This window comes from Crinia signifera, chromosome 1 (assembly GCF_055691185.1).
Source record: "Crinia signifera chromosome 1, ASM5569118v1, whole genome shotgun sequence".
Lineage (NCBI taxonomy): Eukaryota > Metazoa > Chordata > Amphibia > Anura > Myobatrachidae > Crinia > Crinia signifera.
This window is the reverse complement of record NC_139217.1, coordinates 168,849,659-168,868,998: the sequence shown is the minus strand read 5'-3', so window position 1 is coordinate 168,868,998 and position 19,340 is coordinate 168,849,659. Positions and strand designations below refer to the sequence as shown.

Below are 19,340 nucleotides of genomic sequence, written 5' to 3'. Positions count from 1 at the left end.
TATTTGCAAATTATGGTGGAAAATAAGTATTTGGTCAAAAACAAACAAGCAAGATTTCTTGCTCTCACAGACCTGTAACTTCTTCTGTAAGAGGCTCCTCTGTCCTCCACTCGTTACCTGTATTAATGACACCTGTTTGAACTCTTTATCTATATAAAAGACACCTGTCCAACACTTCAAACAGTCACACTCCAAACTCCACTATGGCCAAGAGCAAAGAGCTGTCAAAGGACACCAGAAACAAAATTGTAGACCTGCACCAGGCTGGGAAGACTGAATCTGCAATAGGTAAGCAGCTTGGTGTGAAGAAATCAACTGTGGGAGCAATTATTAGGAAATGGAAGGCATACAAGACCACTGATAGTCTCCCTCGATCTGGGGCTCCCCGCAAGATCTCACCCCGTGGGGTCAAAATGATCACAAGAACGGTGATCAAAAATCCCAGAACCACACGGGGGGACCTAGTGAATGACCTGCTGAGAGCTGGGACCAAAGTAACAAAGGCTACCATCAGTAACACACTACGCCGCCAGGGACTCAAATCCTGCAGTGCCAGACGTGTCCCCCTGCTAAAGGCAGTACATGTGCAGGCCCGTCTGAAGTTTGCTAGAGAGCATTTGGATGATCCAGAAGAGGATTGGGAGAATGTCATATGGTCAGATGAAACCAAAATAGAACTTTTTGGTAACAACTCTACTCGTCGTGTTTGGAGGAGAAAGAATGCTGAGTTGCATCCAAAGAACACCATACCTACTGTAAAGCATGGGGGTGGAAACATCATGCTTTGGGGCTGTTTTTCTGCAAAGGGAACAGGACGACTGCTCCGTGTAAAGGAAAGAATGAATGGGGCCATGTATCGTCAGATTTTGAGTGAAAACCTCCTTCCATCAGCAAGGGCATTGAAGATGAAACGTGGCTGGGTCTTTCAGCATGACAACGATCCCAAACACACTGCCCGGGTAACAAAGGAGTGGCTTCGTAAGAAGCATTTCAAGGTCCTGGAGTGGCCGAGCCAGTCTCCAGATCTCAACCCCATAGAAAATCTTTGGAGGGAGTTGAAAGTCCATGTTGCCCAGCGACAGCCCCAAAACATCACTGCTCTAGAGGAGATCTGCATGGAGGAATGGGCCAAAATACCAGCAACAGTTTGTGAAAACCTTGTGAAGACTTACAGAAAACGTTTGACCTCTGTCATTGCCAACAAAGGGTATATAACAAAGTACTGAGATGAACTTTTGTTATTGACCAAATACTTATTTTCCACCATAATTTGCAAATAAATTCTTTAAAAATCAGACAATGTCATTTTCTGGATTTTTTTTCCTCATTTTGTCTCTCATAGTTGAGGTATACCTATGATGAAAATTACAGGCCTCTCTCATCTTTTTAAGTGGGAGAACTTGCACAATTGGTGGCTGACTAAATACTTTTTTGCCCGACTGTATATATATACATATACTGTTTAAAAGTATACAAGTGACAGGGTGACTAGTGTCTTCTGTACCGTATTGGCTGTGGCCGTTCCTATTTTGCCTCACTGGATTGGGTGCCGCAATGATGTTAAATTTTCCAACTGTGGGGTCTCACTGCAGTGGCTTTATGGAGAATGCTGACCTCCTGCTGTTTGGAGCCAAAAAATAGAGATGGAGTTCTTTTAAAGATGGTTATAGTCCCGAGTTTGGCAGCAAAAGTTGTTCAGTGGTTGGTTGCTCAGGATGAACGGTGATGGTATTTTGTAAAGGATGGAAAGTCAGTCACTTGTAGGAGGTGCCAACGATTGCATATTTCGGTTATTAGCCTTACTGCAGTGCTTCCTTTATTCTACTTAATTCCATGTTTGTAATACTTATTTTACTTTTATAACATGCAATATGCTTTATACTGTATATAAAACACGGATAATTTATATAAATAATAATAATAGCAATCATTTTAGTTATATAGCGCTCTTTTAGACAAGACTCAAGGCACTTTACAGATGACCAGAACAATGCACATAATACAGAAAATGTAAGTAATACAGCAATAGAAAGGCCAAAATACATTAAACTAGAAAACCTGGAGCAACAAGTAAGCATAATGCAGGATTGGTGTAGGCACTTTGGCTAATAACTTCCGTGGGTTGCGTATTCCACCCTAACAGGTACCAGGTGAGGCAGCCATCTTGGTTGCCCTGCGTAGGATTACCCTGGGTGGATTAGGTTAACCCAAGAAGTAATGAGACAAAATGGGGTGATTGTAGTGAGTAGGGTCCCAACAAAATCATCAGGTCTGTGTATTTTTTATCCCATCCATAAGCAAACTAGATCAGGCAACCATGTTGGGCGCACTATGAAACATTATTCTTGTAATTTAATTGTCGTACTCCTTTTTATTTTCCATTATAAATCAGATTTAATGGCTTTTCATTATATAATGAATGAATTTGTGACAAACCGCTTTGTAGTGCTATACCTGTATGTGAATAAACTAATCTTTATGACCTTATCACACACCATCCTATTTCTTCTATACCGCATACAAACATTACATAATTGTACGTTTAATGCAGGTGCACAAAGGGCTGATCTTACCTGTATTTGCTGTTAAATACAGAATATATCAAATGAATTGTCCCAAAATCCAGCATGAATATAGGTTACATTTTAAACAAATATTTTATGTCTGTAGAAAGCCAAATTCAAATGATATTTACATCACAACTGGAGCACACCAAGTGCCCTCACCTTATCTCATGCCCCTGTACTGAGAACTGTGGTGCAATGAAAGAAGTTCTGCCACCCTTAGAACATCAAGGTACATTGACTCCTTGACATTATATTTCTGCCACCTTCCCCATCCCTATGTATCAATAACTCCACATAGAACGAAGGGGAACTGGCAAGTGAGATTTCCTACCTTCCTACCTAATGCATTTCTGAGACCTGGAGCTGGAATAATTCTTGGCAATTTTGAGGTATATGCTGAGTACTACAACTTGTGTCATGTTAAGATTGACGTTTCATTTTTACTATATAAATCCTAACAAATCATATATTAAAGTTAATCCTGGAGGGTAGTTAATTCCGGTTTGTCATGGGACATTGGGGCAGATGTATCATAGCAGCGCTTATCGCGCCGCTATGATACTTCCTGCTTCGCCTCAATAGCGAGGCGAAGCAGAAAGGAACATCGACAAGATGTATTAACATCTTGTCTGCCGAAGCGGGGGAGCGTTAACTCCCCCCTTCGGCGATGTCCCTTATTGGAGATAGCGCATCAGTTAATACTGATGCGCTATCTCCTGTCCCCCGGCCGGCCGCACTGGGCATGCGCGGGATCTCGCTGTTCACGCGAGATCCCCAGCGCAGCCCACAGCTGACAGCAGGGACAGCGCTGTCCCTGCTGTTTAGATAGGGCTTCGCCAGCCTGATGCTGGCGAAGCCAAAGCCGGCTTCGTGTGGAACGGTCAGCGATGCTGACCGTTCATACATTCGGCCTGCTATCATTTTGATAGCAGCGCCGATATGGACAGGGGCGCATAGCGCCTCTGTCCATTACCGCACGCTGGCTGCTTCATACATGGGGAAGAAGCGGTATCAGTGCACATAACGTGCGCTAATACCCCTTCTCCCCCATATCGAACGTTCATACATCTGCCCCATTATGAGTTACTAGTAAGCCCGCTCAAAGCAAACCGCTCCAAAATCTAGTTGTCTCTGTGAGAGAGATAAAGATGTACAGTAATTTCACTCGCTGCCAACAGACACACGGACACTGGACATATATATAGATGATCGTCTATACTCATGCCAGAGAAGTGAAAGATTTTGTTAAGTCTATACTAGTGTTAACTGATGAAACCTACCCTGTCTGTTTTAGTTTACAAGGAAATTATTTCATTGTGTTGTGATACATTCAGCTCATTCATGTTTAACAAGCTTTAAGGTGTGTACACATGGTGCGATTCTTTTTCGATTCAATCCCGATTCGATTGGGAGAAGTGTACACTTACAATTTTGCTATATAGTACAGATTTGTACTACTGTATATAGTCTTACCTTCTCTTTGATTTACACTTTACAGGAGCATGCATCAGCATGGAATCGGGATTAAATGTGGCTGAAAACCATTTGATTTTCACTATTTAGTCAAAATGGAAAGGAATATCTCACCGTGTGTACACAGCATTACACTGATCTGTAAATACCAAATCAGATTTTTCCGTGTTGGTACAGCGCATTCGTTCTTGTTTATATTACTTGAAGTAGATCACATTTGTAGCCTTATTTGGTCATTTTCATTATCTAGGTCTAAATTAAAACAGATCTGTCTTATTACTTATTGTTTATTGTTGCGATTAATGTTTTCATAGGTTTTTAGTTCCAGCCTCCATCGTTATTTGCAATGATATCATGGCTTATCTGTGTGGATTCTTCTTTGGCAGAACCCCACTAATAAAGGTAAGCACTACTTAAACAATCAATACCTCCATGGAAGGAGGTGACCAACTTATTGTATTTAATCTCCAGATCCTGAACTGGGCTTTAAACACTATGGAAAGTGGAGGCGGCTGAGGTGGGAACTCCTCACATCTCACTGTTTCTATGCCAAAGTCATTGCTTCTTCTCTATACTGTTATTAAATACAGCACATTTTTACACCTCCAACACCTGATCCATTCCAGGAGGGACAAAATGCTCTGTTCCTGGACTTCCCTCTTTAGCTACTTGCCTGGTGTGGTCGCATTAGATGCGTCAAACCAGGCTGGGCTTTTCCTGACATGGTCACATCTGATTCGGAAAAGCCCACTTGCATCCTCAGCTCCGCCTCCATTAAATCTCAATCACCCCTGGCCACAGTGATTGGGTAATCTTGCGGGTCTTCCACCTGACTGCTGCAGTGAAGGTAGTATATATGTATTGCTGAGTCCTGGGAAGCCTGTCGGTCTCTCCACCCAATAAGTTCACAAGCAGGCAGTGCAGTGATGCTAGATCAGCCATATCTGCTTGTCTCGTGCACTGTATGGCTTTGGTTATGTGCAGCTGTGATGACCGGGTGTACTGGAGAGGAGACTACGTATGGTACACTGTGTAGATTACTGAAGACAACATTCCTGACAAACTTCCCCAAGTTCCTGGACAACAGCGGACAGTATATTTTGTCATTCTGCCTTAAGTACAGTGACCACTCAAGCATAATATCCAAGTGATTGAGCCTCCCTACATGTTGAAACTGATACATTAGTGGCCATTTGAAACTTGTGTGCGGTGGGATGATCCCTGTTCTTTCGCAGATCCCTGGTTAGAACTCTCCGGTCCCTGGGTTGCAGTTTTGGGGGTACGGCTAATTCTTATCTATGAGTATTTGCAGATTGTAGCCCTAATTCTAAAGTCATGTACACAAGGTCAATTAGGCCAGGCAATTTTGACTAGATTGTCAAAATCACCTGGAAGGTTAGCCAGAATTGCCCTGTGTGTACACTATGGGCGATAACGATGCAAGGCCCCGTGCTGTTGCTATTGCCTGGCCAAATAGACTGTGCAAGGAAATCAATTTTGACTAGATGCTGCACAGGGTATGCGGCTGTGAATGTCAGCCATATCTCCGGCGGCTACATCTTGATTTTGACTAAGCCAAATTTCCCAGATGGTTTCCCTACATCGATGGCCCAGCAGAAACAATGTTTATTTTTATTTATTTTTTTCAAGATGCTGGGACACGGAGTATAGCTCCGCCCCTGACAATCCGGTAGCCCTGCCCCCAACATTCTGATTGGTCTATACACCAGTCAGGCAAAGAGAATGGATGACCATCGATAGCTAAAACGATCAATGGTTGTCCATCGCATAGTTTATAACTATACAGAATCACCCTCGATGGCAACTGCACCGATGGCCATCCCTAGTCAGACCATGTTCTGCTGAGTGTAGATTGTATGGGGAGAAGCGATTAGTGACAAGCGACTCTTTGCTACAGAATTTTGGGCAGATCTGATAACCATTCAGTTCGGTGACCTGCTTTATTCTTGTGTTGATAACACTGGACTTGTTTCTTTGTGAGTGTCCCTTCCTACAGGATCATGGTTACCAAAAGATTTATGATGGTGTTATCAGGGTATGCTGTGCATAGCAGCCTTTCATGTGTTCTGACATCACTGTGTGGGCAGGAAGGGAGACATTCCACCTCAGATCCCTATCAGTATGATTAATTAGAGACCAGATAACATTAATTCCAGTTTGTACATTTACCTCTTGCTTGCTCCTTAATACAAACTCACATATGCTCAGGTGATAAATTTTGACATCCATGTTGGCTCATCTGCTATTACACCTTTATACACCAAACATGCCTACTCTCCTGGAATGTAAAGGAGGCTCCCATGTGCCCATCAGAGTGGGCAAGTTTCCCAGATAGATAGATGATAATGCACTAATATACATTACTATGTGCAGTACAGTAGTGCTACATACATGAAGTGATGTCATGGTGCTCTGTTACTGCTTATACACTACACCAGAATTCATGCTCATTTTCTTCTTACTGTGGGTGGAGTCGGATAACTTGCATTTATAATGGATGAAAAAATGCATTGGTCACTTTGTTGAAGATATCAGATATTTTACTACTTAGATATTTTGAAAGTTGATAGGTAGACAGTGTTGTGATGGGTTTTAATGCAGGTTGGAAGCTGATTCTAAATGCAATTCAATTGCATACATGCCATAGTACCTCTACCACCCACATGCATTTTTGATAAAAGGTTTAAACCACCTTCCTTCTAGGACACTACAAACCCTTATATTTATCAAACCTGTGAAATAAGAATAACTGATCAATGATTATATAAGGTCAGTCCTGACTTCAATAATCTGATGCAGCCTATTTAGTAATGGTGACAATGAGCAGCTGACTGGATACAATGCATGTTTGTTTAAAGTACAAAAAGTACCATTCTCTGATGACAAACATGTCCCCTTCCCTTTAGAATGTAAGCTCTCAGGAGCAGGGCCCTCTTCCCTTATGTGCTTCTCCTTCTCTTACTTAAACCATCTTTGATGGCACCATGTCCATGTCAGGGTACCAGACTCTGCATGCTTGTTTGGCTGTGCATGTTGCAAGGAGTAAATATTACATCCATGTGTAGGTGCACGCCAACCAACGTATAAGAACATATAGACTAAAGGAATGTGTAAAAATACAGTCTCAATGTCCACCCACTGCTATGAGTTAGGTGACTCTAAAATGAAAAGAGGGTCCACTTTGAAGTAACCTTATTACTTGTCTTTACTAATGCTGAAATCCAAGCAGACATACCGGTTGGATTTGCAGAGGTGGGGAATGCAAGCGGTGCGCGGGGTGGACAGTCAGTGCGTTTCTGCACACAGGAATGTATTGCAACCCTGCACGTTTTAGTGTTTGTGATTGACCACATTTGTTTTGTACAGTGCAGAGCATGAAGCTGAGCTAGCCAAGTCAGCAGGTCACAGTGCTTGTTCTCCGTATTCCTCTAGTCTGATAATAATGAGAAGTAATGCTCCACTAGCTGTCACAGCCCTGGGTCCTTGCCTCACATAGCGACATAGAATGCGGTTTATAAACCATTAACAGAGTTCTCTCATTACATTGGCAAACTTGTTCTCCACCGGTTTTCCTTATACACCTGCTCTTACATATTACCATGCATACACCGGCTGGTTCTAATCCATTAATATAAATAACACCTGGCTGCTTACTGTTAGTAAAGGGCTGCTGAGCAAACATTGAGCCTGATTCGGACCTGTTCACTAGGCTGCGTGTAATCGCTCCCTAGAAAACACGCAAACGCCCTCGCACGCAGCCGCATGGCTGAAAAATCATTCAATGGTTGCTGACCATCAAATGATTTTTCTGCCGTTCGCTAAAAAAAGTCAATCTAGACTTACTTTTATTATACAATAGAAAAGAGAGCGGACTAAATAATCTACATATTTTAATTAATTTCAAGGTTATAAAAAGACACAGTAGAAAACAATAGCAATCAATGATGTAACATAAATTAATTTAAAAATCCAAACTTTATATCACACCTATATTTGATCCCAAAGTCACAAATTAATGTATATATTTTCTCTCCAATGCTCTTACCAACTTGAGTCCTGTGTATGTCCCAAAAGGTGGGGAGCCTCCAATAAGATAATATCGGGTCAGGTTAATTGATGATAAATTGGTATTTGTATTTAAAGGTATTTTGCGTCGAATAGACCTTTTCTTTAGATTTTATTGTAAACTTGGATTTGGAGTAGTTCAATTATAGTTTCTCTGGCCGGACTCTAAGCATATCCTCATTGAAGATGGATAGACACCACGGGCAGGAGGGGGGGTGATGAAAGGCAGGTGTCGGTATGTGTGTCGCTACAACCAGCTTGGCTCCGTTGTAATGAGAACCAACGCAGGGAGCAACCTCCGCAACGATGTTAATCACCTCCTGTCCTCTTGGTGATGTGGACGGCAGATGTCCGACTGTGCAGTCGGCTACCGGACAGCTGAGGATCGCAGCAGGTCTCCGGCGTCTGGCTCTACAGATGGTGAGTGAGCTGCAGTGACTCGCCGCAGGTTGCCTGCTGTAGGGATGAAATGCTAAAAAGTCCAGACCAAAGATCTGGGACAGGTGGATAGCTAAGTGGAGTGGGTTTTCCCCGTACTTGACGCGTTTCTCCGTCCTTGTATAGTGACGGTTTCCTCAGATCTTCAGAAATGAAGTAAAATATGTAGATCACTTTAGTGCGCTCTCTTTTCTATTGTATTTGTGTTGTGGTTTTAATTATTTGGGAGCAGCACACTAGTTAATTGATGCTGTGGTCTATTGATTGACAATTATTTAATATAATAATGTGAAACATATATATATTATATTATACCTGTGGTATATATTGTTGTTACTTTTATTATGCCTGCAGATTGCCATATTTGGAGCGAGCGCTGACGTCATGTGATGTCAGCCGCATGACCCAAGCGGGCATCGCCACGCGTTTTATAGGGATGCGCAAGATTCTTGACTAAGCAGCATAGGCTAGTAATACAGGTGACACTGCAAGCATGCCGGTACGGGCTCGTCATTTTCTTACAGATCGTTTTGTGGAGTAAAGTGTGCTCAGATGGTGTGACTAAATAAGCAGCCTAAGAATCCATATGGATGACCAGTGGTTGAGATGGGCGGCGGTCGGAATATCAACACTGGCATTCTAATGAAGGGAATCCTGACAGGGGCCCAGTAACTATCTGCACCTTCTCCCTTCCTTTCAAGTTGTTCATTGATTCTTGCAGGATTCGGTTTTATTCACTTATCTTTCTAGTTTTTAGGTTTAGCATAAGAAACATGTTTCTGGCTCTTTAAAAATAACCTAAAGCTGTATAATATTCTTTCCCTATAAATCATCTTTCTGTCTTAGCAGTAAATAATGAATTCAAACAAATATTGTGTAACAAACTAAAAAGAATGTATAATTTATGTATATTTTTCCACCAGCATCTGGTTTTCAATTATATATTGTTGTTTTGTTTTAGTTGTCACCTAAAAAGACCTGGGAGGGCTTCATCGGCGGATTCTTCCTGACCACAATATTCGGATTCCTTGTGAGTAACTCCATTTTGCCTTTTGTGTGAAACCTTTTCATTTACGTGCTTCTTACATGCAAGATGACTCAGACCGGGTGATGTTTTCCACTTTCCAGCCCCATATAGACTGTAGGAAAAGCATGTGGGTCCTTCTGGTATTTGCAAATGGCATTTGGCTACAAGCCTAGGTGTTAGAACACTATTAGCATGGAAACTGTATAGAACAGTGATGGCTAACCTTGACACTCTAGCTGTTGTTGAACTACACATCCCAGCATGCCCTGCTACAGTTTTGCTATTTGGCCATGACAAAACTGATGCAGGGCATGCTGGGATGTGTAGTTCGATAACAGCTGGAGTGTCAACGTTAGCCATCACTGGTATAGAACATAGAACAGTTCTGCCTGTTAAACAATGGCCCTTATTCTGGTTTACTCGCAAAGGCAAGTTCCTTCTCAAATGGACAAAACTATGTGCACTGCAGGGGGAGGGGCAGATGTAACAGTGTGCAGAGAGATTTAGATTTGGGTGAGTTTTGTTTCTGTGCAGGGAAAATACTGACTGCTTTATTTTTACACTGTGATATAGATTTCACTTTGAAGTAAAACCCCACCCAAATCTAGTTCTCTTTGCACAAGTTACATCTGCTCGCCCTGCAGTGCACATGGTTTTGTCCATTTGAGAAGGGATTTGCCTTTGCGAGTGAACCAGAATAAGAGCCAAATACCTCAGACTCAGTGCTTAAAAGCACTGAGCCTCTCCTGAGGCAAGGGAGTGCTAGGTACAGTTTACACTAATTGATTGTTGTTGTATACTGGTGCTTGTTGAACTAAAAGTACCAGCATTCACAAGAACTGGTTTGTCACGCTTTTTGGCTGTCGGTTTTCGTGGGAAACAGCAGCAACACCAGCGTACTGTATATAGTTCTATACCTTATAGTTGTAGTACTGATTCTTGTTTTGCATTACATTTTAATAAAATGTTTGCCTGTCAGAATGGCACTTGCCCGTATCTGCTCTTCCTGCTAAACTGGATGGATGCCATCTTGTTGGGCATCGCTTCTTGTAAACAGCTTGGGGGTTTGCAGTTAACAAATTAATCTGTTAGGCTCTAAATAAAACTCCTTACAAGGTGAGGCTGGTGCAGTGCACGTACACAACTGGCCCTGGTTGCTTGTATGCACATTGCAATAATATATTTACCTCATCGAGCCCAAAGAGTTACTATTTGATGAATTTAGATCTTGAATTTCTGGGTATAAATTAATCTCTCACCATTCTGTTTTTTACCGGGTTATCAGAGGAAAGACAGAGACCCACATTCAGGTCATTGGTAGGGATGGCCATCGATGGCAAAAGTGCAACTGGCCATAGATAGTGTATAACTATTCAATGGATGACCATCGATGTTTTTGTAGATCGATGGTCATCCATTTTCACTGATTAAGTGGCCTATGGGCCAATCAAAATGCGGGGGCGGGGCTTCGCGGATGTCGGGGGCTGAGCTATGTGTCCCGGCACTTTAGGGAAAAAACAAAACTATTTGTTTAAGCTTTACATCTATGGTGGGAAATCATCTGGTTCTCCCCCATCGATGGCAAAACTATTCGACATCGGCCATAAACCATCAATGATTTCTAATCGATGGTTGATGGCCATCCCTAGTCATTGGTCTTTATTGGGAGATTCAGTACAGTGCACATATCTACCTCACCATTCCTGCAAAGTAGTAACAGGGAGAGAATAGAGTACACCCTGCATTCCCTTATACACTCTGGCAACACGGCTGTTTGCACTGTACTGGTGTCTCCTCATCTACAGTCCGTCAGTTTCTGTCTATCCCCTCCCCTCTCCCCCCTTAAAAAAAAAAAAAAAGGATGAAATAATTTCTGTGTGCCAAATGTTTTAGCCTGGTTTTAAATGGAAGCACACTGTTTCCTTTATACTGAAAGGCCAATGTGTTTGTTTGTTTGTTTGTTTTACACGTTATCAAGTATATAGGCCATGGTAATAGTTGTTTCCAGACGCATAACATTTATTGTTTTATTTGCAGTACTCCTACATCTTAGTACAGTTTCAGTACTTTGTCTGCCCTGTGGAATATATCAGTGATACCAATAGTTTCTCAACTGGTTGTGAACCATCGGACATCTTTAGGCTACACGATTACTCGGTTCCTCCATTTCTGCAGTCATTGCTAGGATGGGTAAGCAGCAGTGTGTCACTATTCCGCTATGTCTGCTCCCAACTATTGTACTAAACCCCATGTAAGCAGAAATATGTAGCATTTTGTATAGCAACCTATTATTTCTAGCAGGGGATGTGCAGTGCATAGGGAGAGTAGACACAATCTGACTGGTTGTCAACTGTAATCTCTGACTAATGTTTTTGTGAAATGTCATTGCTCACTGAAGAAATCAGCATGATCACTTTCTTTACAAACTCGTTATAAAGCTCAGCAGAGCCCACTGGAGAGCCATGATCTTCTACGAATCCATGAGTGGTCAGCATCAGCAGGAGAGTTTTGATCATTGTGTTCGAGTGGTGTGCAGAATTTTGGTGCAAGTGTCTCTGGAAGACCTGGAGTGCTGCAGCTCATGCACCCCATTCACGGCAATGCACATGTGAGCGTATGAGACAATCGTACATCCCCTAATGCATCAGCCACCAGAGACGGGCGGCTGGTGATGCAACAACAAAAACGACCCATCTGTAGATGGTCCAAGTGGTTCTTGTCTGCAGTTAAATTCTATTTCTCTCTGGGCAAACTGCTACTAATCAGTATTTCCCCTGTAGTACATGCACAATGGTAACTTCTTTCTACCCTAACTACAGTATCTGTTATTTTGGGTAAAGTCTTATAATTAAGCAGCTGAATACAGAGGGGTGGTTCTTCTCTTCTGTGAATGCCCTGTGCCACCTAGACAAATCTAGATGATTAGACTGCCCCTCCCCCTTTCCCTTCCTGGTTACACTGACAAAATCAGGTCTACAGTACACTAACAAAATGTTTTCTTTGTAGACGACCGTCCGCCTGTATCCATTTCAGATTCACAGCATCGCGCTCTCAACATTTGGGTCTCTCATTGGGCCATTTGGAGGCTTCTTTGCCAGTGGCTTTAAGCGAGCCTTTAAGATTAAGGTAAATACATCAATGCCTACCTTGTGTGCCTGTAATATTGTTGAATTTAGCCTAATTTATCTAGTTGTTTTAATGAGCATATATACTACCCCTTTTAGACCTAAGCATTTTGAGTTCCGGGTCATTTTGCGAGGTGCAGTCTGACCCCTTTTCACACTAAGGGGGGTATTCAATGTGCAGGTCACGGCGGTCGAGCTTGTTCAACCGCCGTGACCCTGTCCTGTTCTCGGTCAGCTTGACCGAGACCATGTAGGCAGGATTCAATGTCCCACCTGCAGTGGGATGAGAAGGGGGCGTGGCAGCTCGTCACTTCCCTGCCGTTCTCGGCAGAACGAGCCCGACAGCTTGTGAAGCCGGGCTTGTTCTGCCGAGAAACCCTGCTCAATGCAGTCGAAGAAGACCGCATCGAATAGGGCCCGGTGACCATCTCCCCCGTGGGGAGATGGTCACCGGCGATTGAATACCCTCCAAGCAGCAAATTACCGGGTGAAAAGTGTCAACCTTAATTTGCTGAATTTCACAAGCATTTCTTCAGTGTAAAAGGGTCACCTGGGTCTCAAATCTCGGAACGCCGACACTGGTAAAAAGCATACTGTATTTCTTCAGGGTCTCTGAATCAACCAGAGGCCGGGTTCTGTCAAGTACACTATGATACATTGTGTGTGACCATTCCGAAATTGTTAGAAACCCTGAAAGCTCTTGTTCATTTTCTTTCTGTTTATTAAGTGGCTCTACACGCTTTACAGGCCAGTGATGATTGCAGCAAAATGGAAAGTTCATTTGTCCAGTGTTACTGTTTAATAAAGTGCATCTAGCGGTACAAGTAATAATACATTTTAATCGGTATACGTGCGGCTATGCACAGTCCTCCATAGACTGCTGATTTGTCATTGGCCTTATTCGTCATTGGGGTACCATGCAGGCACATTGGGCAGAACATGGGACTGATTTATGTATGTAAGTAAAGCAAAAAAACAAGCAACTGGGCAACTCCATGTTGCGCTACATTTGGGGTATCTAATAGAGATAGAGATATATTTGGGTGGGGTTTGTTAAAACAGGCAGCTTTAAATGCTGATTGTATTTACAGGACTTCTCAGACACCATTCCTGGTCATGGAGGAATTATGGATCGCTTTGACTGTCAATACTTGATGGCCACCTTTGTCCATGTGTACATTGCCAGCTTCATAAGGTAAGAGGTTTCTGGGCATACATTATACAATTATCTGGGCGAAAGGTCTCATCTTCTGTAAGGGAACCCAGATATTGTGGTCTTGTACAATTTGAGATGCCCATATATATGGACATACCCAGAATTACATGTACTGTGCTGAGTCACATGTCCAGTTTATAAATACATAGGGGGAAATTTACTAAGATGTGTATTCTACTTCACATGTGATATTGCTATGGGCAACCAATCAGAAACTACTTATTTATTTAGCACCCTCTAGAAGATAGTAGACAGGATCTGATTGGTTGCCCATAGCAACATTACATGTGAAGTAGAATACACATCTTAGTAAATTGTCTTATACATGAAAGTAAAGGTGCCCACACACGCACCGATCCCGGCGGTGCGATGCTATGCGATGGGGTGCGCGCTCCCGCGGCACCTCATCGCACAGTGCAAAAAGTATGTGCTGCACATACTTTTTGTACTAGCTTTTTATCACATCACATAGCATCGCATCACATGCACATCGCATGCACAAGGCATACGATGCGATGCTATGTGTGCTAGTTAAGCACAGAACGCATGCCGGGATCGATGCGTCTGTGGGCACCTTAAGCTATATCACACCTGATTGAGCATGGGAGTCAACTGCTCAATCTTTTAAATCCTTGGGAATAGACTGTTTAAAAAAATTGTCAAACATTATTAAAGGTTTCTAAGTAATTCTTACTATAAAACACTGACTGCCACATAGGAAATGCTCAGACTGTGCGTGTCCTAATACTTCATGTCATTGTTATTACGAGTTTCGGTTTACATTTCTGCTACAGTTGCCAATAGTCTTCTACCAGAAATTATTTTTAAACCAACTTTCTCCGGTTCCATCCTGGTCGCATGATGCGTAATGTAACCTGTATCTTTAATGTGCTGTTTCTATTTCCCCCACTGTAGAGGTCCTAATCCCAGCAAAGTCCTGCAGCAGCTGCTAGTGCTGCAGCCCGAACAACAGCTGAATATCTTCAAAGTGTTGAAGGCTCACCTGACAGAGAAAGGAGTCATCCAAGGAACACTTTCTGAGCTATAAGCTAACGACGTGTCTGAAAGCCAGGCTATACCAGTGGCACCAGTTATTGCACTGATTCTAGAGCGCTCAACCAAAGACTTAGTCTGTTCTCCCCTGGAATAGGTACACCCCTTGGTGAAGGCACAAAGCTGCCTTACTTCCATTATACTAGGAGATGTTGTGGACTAAAGGAAATGTTCTGATAATTGAGTGAGTGAAGCTCTGATTATTGAAATGGCAACTTTGCAATAGACCAACCTGAAGGTTCTGTATATAAGGTTCTATGTGTCCAGTAGTTTTTAGCTCTATATTTCTACTATAGATGAGTAACAACTCTTACAGTATGTGTAAAAAGGAAAAAATATATAGTAATAATACTGCATATATCTTCCTGCTACATAAGGGGAATTGTGTTTCCAAGTTCTTTTATTGAATATATTTTATGTTTTATTGTTATGTTAAAAGAATGGGAATTTTATAGCATTTTAAAATGTTGTTCTCGGACAAAAATATGTTTTGCTACAGAGGTATTTATGTAAATGTGTTGTATGCTTGTCATTCACTGAAGTCCCTCACTCCCCGCATAATGTAACATGGTTGGGTGCAGGAGTCTATATGGTTGTAAGGCAACAAAAAGGTAAAGTACTCGGTAGACAATCAATTCGTCAGACTGCAGCCAATAACAGGATTTCCAAATCTCCACAGACCAATGAGAGATTGGCCTTCCCATTGGTAAATATGTACCAAGTCAACACAAGTTTAGTCTATAAACAAGTTTGGGAGGAGAAATGGCAGAATGGAGATAAGCCAGTCAGAGAATCTGCAGAATATCAGGACCAATGGGGAGGGGCAGTGCTGTCAGAACATATGTACTCATGCATTAGTGTTTCGTTCAGGTACAAAATGTCATTAGGGAATATGGTCCCATGCATTCATTATGAAAGACCCCGTAACCCCTGGACATGTTCTAGTAACCCCATTGATTTTTTGTGCGCACTTGGTACTCATTTGTGAACAGGAAGATGAATAGTATTATTCCTCGCTGCCTTTTTTCCTCCTAAAATGAGCGCATTACACGGGGGTAGTTGAATCTGTGTGGCTCTTGTATAGCCTTGCGGAAACTGTTTGGCAATACACAAATATATCTGTGAATATTAGCTTAATAACCTCAGAGGGAATATTGCCCTTTATTGGGAACTGTTGGTGAATCCTTTCTTGTACCAGGCGAGATCAGTTGTATAGTTCTGTCGCACAGACCTATATGGTAACTAGCAATATATCTGTGGCATTGTAGACTGCTGTCAATATCTTGTAACAATTATAATTGATTTCAATCTTTTTTTTTCCCCATGTATTACAGGAATTTTTACATATCAGTTTTGTTTAAATGGTTCTTAATGTGTATGCTTTTAGCCTAATCCACATTGTATATAATCCTCATTGAATAGATTTTAACAGTAATGTGATGCAAAGCTTTTCTTCCTAGTTTTTATCTGTACGTAACTGGCTTATTGATGTCACTGACCAGTGTGAGAAGGACATGGAGTATCCATACGGCCAACAGATGGTCGATACCATATCTGTTTTGTCAGAAATGGCCGTGGATTGTCAATTTGCAGCCGTTTTCGCCAATCCACAGACTTTCCGACACTCATCAATCAGAACATTGAATTCCGACTGTCAAGTTACTGTCAGATCACACGCAAATGGCCTGGTATTCTGACTGTTGGGATGTTACCCATCTTTATCTCCAAGCTCTAATATTTCTCCCATGTCCTTGTCTTGAAGGAAAACCTGAAAACATGCTGTTGTGTTCATCTATTGTGCATGAACTCCCTAGTGGTTTCCTATGTGTGTTGAATCTTTTTTTCCCGCTCATCATCGTTATGTGTAATAGGAAGTTTTAGTCATTTCCTTACTGATGATCATGTTTATTTCTGAGGAATAGGAAAGCTACTCTGTTATATAAGAGCTACAACACACAAATACAACAAATGCAGTATAAGGTCTATATACAGGCCATGCTGGACAGTAAGCTGTCAGCTACATGAGTAAAACAGATTTGAAAATTAGCAACAATGTACAGTAACACTTTACTATTCATTGATGCTAGGTCTGATAGCAATACTGAATAGATGCTGTTTAATCTCATCAGGAAGTCATTGGGACAAGAGCAAAGCGAGCCAGAGACTACTCTTTCTGTAGTATTTCCTTTTTAAAGAACCACTAATCCTGTAATAATATGAAAGGTTGCTAACATATTTAAGTATGACATTCACACGTGTGTCTCAATGTTTCCTTTCCATAACTGAGTTCTGTCTGCATTCTCTCTTCGCTATATTGGCTAGTACATGCAGCATTGTTATAAATGTATTTTTTAAGCCTTATAATTCCTCTGGAAAATGCTAAATCGGTGGTTTTCAAACTCGGTCCTCAGGACCCCACACAGTTCACGTTTTCCAGGTCACCCGACAGGTGCGCAGGTGCATTCCTTACTGACTGACACATTTTTGAAGATCCGCAGGTGGAGCTAATTATTTCACTTGTTTCTGTGAGGAGACCTGCAATACAAACACCCAGTGGGGTCCCGAGGACCGACTTTGAGAACCTGTGCACGAAATCGTCCGGGCAGAATTGTTTGTGTTACCCTTGGATAAAAAACACAGGAAAGTTAGTTCTTCAATAAATGCAATTTTAACAATGGAGCAGATATGTGTTGTATACAAGGGTAACATAAGTAATGCCTATGCTGTTGAAAAATGTAACTGGAGACCAGAAACCAAAGCAACACATGTAAAAATGTTGCAGCAGGTGATGTGCAAGGCAAAACAATTTCATTAAGTGTTAAATCCCCTAGATCCTTTTCCCCATGATAACAGCCTATGTAAACACACATTTTCTTCATCTGACTCCTACAACCCTGCATAATATATAATAAATGACTGCAATTCCATCCTCAATATATTTTTGTAGTTGAAACCCTGCCAGCAATAAAAGGTACTGGGTGACATTAGCACTTTCTGGGTAATGAGGATCAGACAGGAAATCCCGTACTATTTCCCAACATTTCCCTCACCTAGCACAACGTTGTGTAATAGTACTTTAAGTTCTGTAACGTTCCAGAATGTAAAACTTTTGAATTAGCTTTTTAGAGACCAAAGTAACAAGTTTGAGCACAAATAGGACAAAATAAATGAAAATGAATATATTTTTGGTTGTCTATTTTAGAAATGAAAACTATTGTATAGAAATAGAACAGGCAATATTTTTTTTTCTTCATAAGGTAAAACTGCTGCTTTATTGGTGCCAGAAATGTACGCAAAGTAACTTAAAGAAAACTTGAATTATTTTTTTTTTGAAGATTTCAGTCTTGAAATGTATATATTTATTTTCTTTGTGTTTCTATCAAAATAAACTGTATTAAATCCAAGTTCCCACCGTGTAAGTGCCTCTGTGATGTGATCCCTCTGATTGATTGCATTAACTCTTCATTATGACTTTACATTTACATTTTATTCCTACATGTGTACAGACCTAACCATCAGAAGCAGCACATGCAGGCGCCATCTCTCTTATTTGCCTTAGCTGAGAGTTTCTGCTTGATGTGTTTAGCAAGAGGAAGGTATTCTTATAGTTTACAGAATATAAAATGAGTTTAGAAGTGTGTATCACCAGGTGTTGCAGATACTTTCTTGGTATTTCACCACACAAATCTGTGACAGGACGACCTCCCTCTTCCCTAAGGTGAATGGATTTTATAAGTCTGTCTTGGGTTTCCTCCATCTTGCTCATTGCTGCTGATGGTGCAGTCTTATGTAGGGTACACACCAGGACGACGGTCGTCAGTGTCTCGTCCGACCCGCTCACGGTGACGCGGGGGGGCACGACCCGCTCACGATGTGCACCGTGAGCGGGTCCGATCCGATGGCGACCTGCACCCGGCTGTATGGTCGTCATTGAGATCCTACCTGCAGCAGGTAGGATCTCAATAACGACCGACCGACCCGCGGGACCGCGCATCGGATCGTATCGGTCCACAGCAGGTCAGAAAAGGGCCCAATCAGCACACAATCTACATCCAATTGATCGGAATTGGATCGAGATTGTGGGGATCGGGCCCTAGTCGTCCTGGTGTGTACCCAGCATTAGTATACAGTCAGAGTGACTTGCTAAGCTTAATTGTAGGATGCCCAAGATCTCAGCACACTTCGCTATGATAGAAAGACACCAGACAAAAGGAAAGTGACAGACTGGAGAGAGAAGCAACAGAGTGAAGGGGTTTTTGCATGGGGGTTATGAAAAAAGGAGGGGAAATAGGTTAATAATTTCAGTAGGTCCCATACCTGCTTGGGGAGGGTGCATGTAATATGTAGGTAAGGTA

The 19,340-nt window shown here is 41.9% G+C and overlaps 1 protein-coding gene across 1 annotated transcript in view; it reads left to right on the top strand.

The window, feature by feature from the left end:
• Positions 1–18,389, top strand: part of CDS1 (CDP-diacylglycerol synthase 1) — a 57,361-nt gene extending 38,972 nt beyond the window's left edge. Inside the window, exons 8-13 of the mRNA XM_083176642.1 lie at positions 4,355–4,442; positions 9,526–9,594; positions 11,629–11,781; positions 12,598–12,717; positions 13,808–13,911; positions 14,848–18,389. Coding sequence (XP_083032768.1) covers positions 4,355–4,442; positions 9,526–9,594; positions 11,629–11,781; positions 12,598–12,717; positions 13,808–13,911; positions 14,848–14,980 — 667 coding nt within the window. The 3' untranslated portion in view covers positions 14,981–18,389. The remainder of the gene's footprint in view (positions 1–4,354; positions 4,443–9,525; positions 9,595–11,628; positions 11,782–12,597; positions 12,718–13,807; positions 13,912–14,847) is intronic.
• The last annotated feature ends 951 nt before the right edge of the window (positions 18,390–19,340 follow it).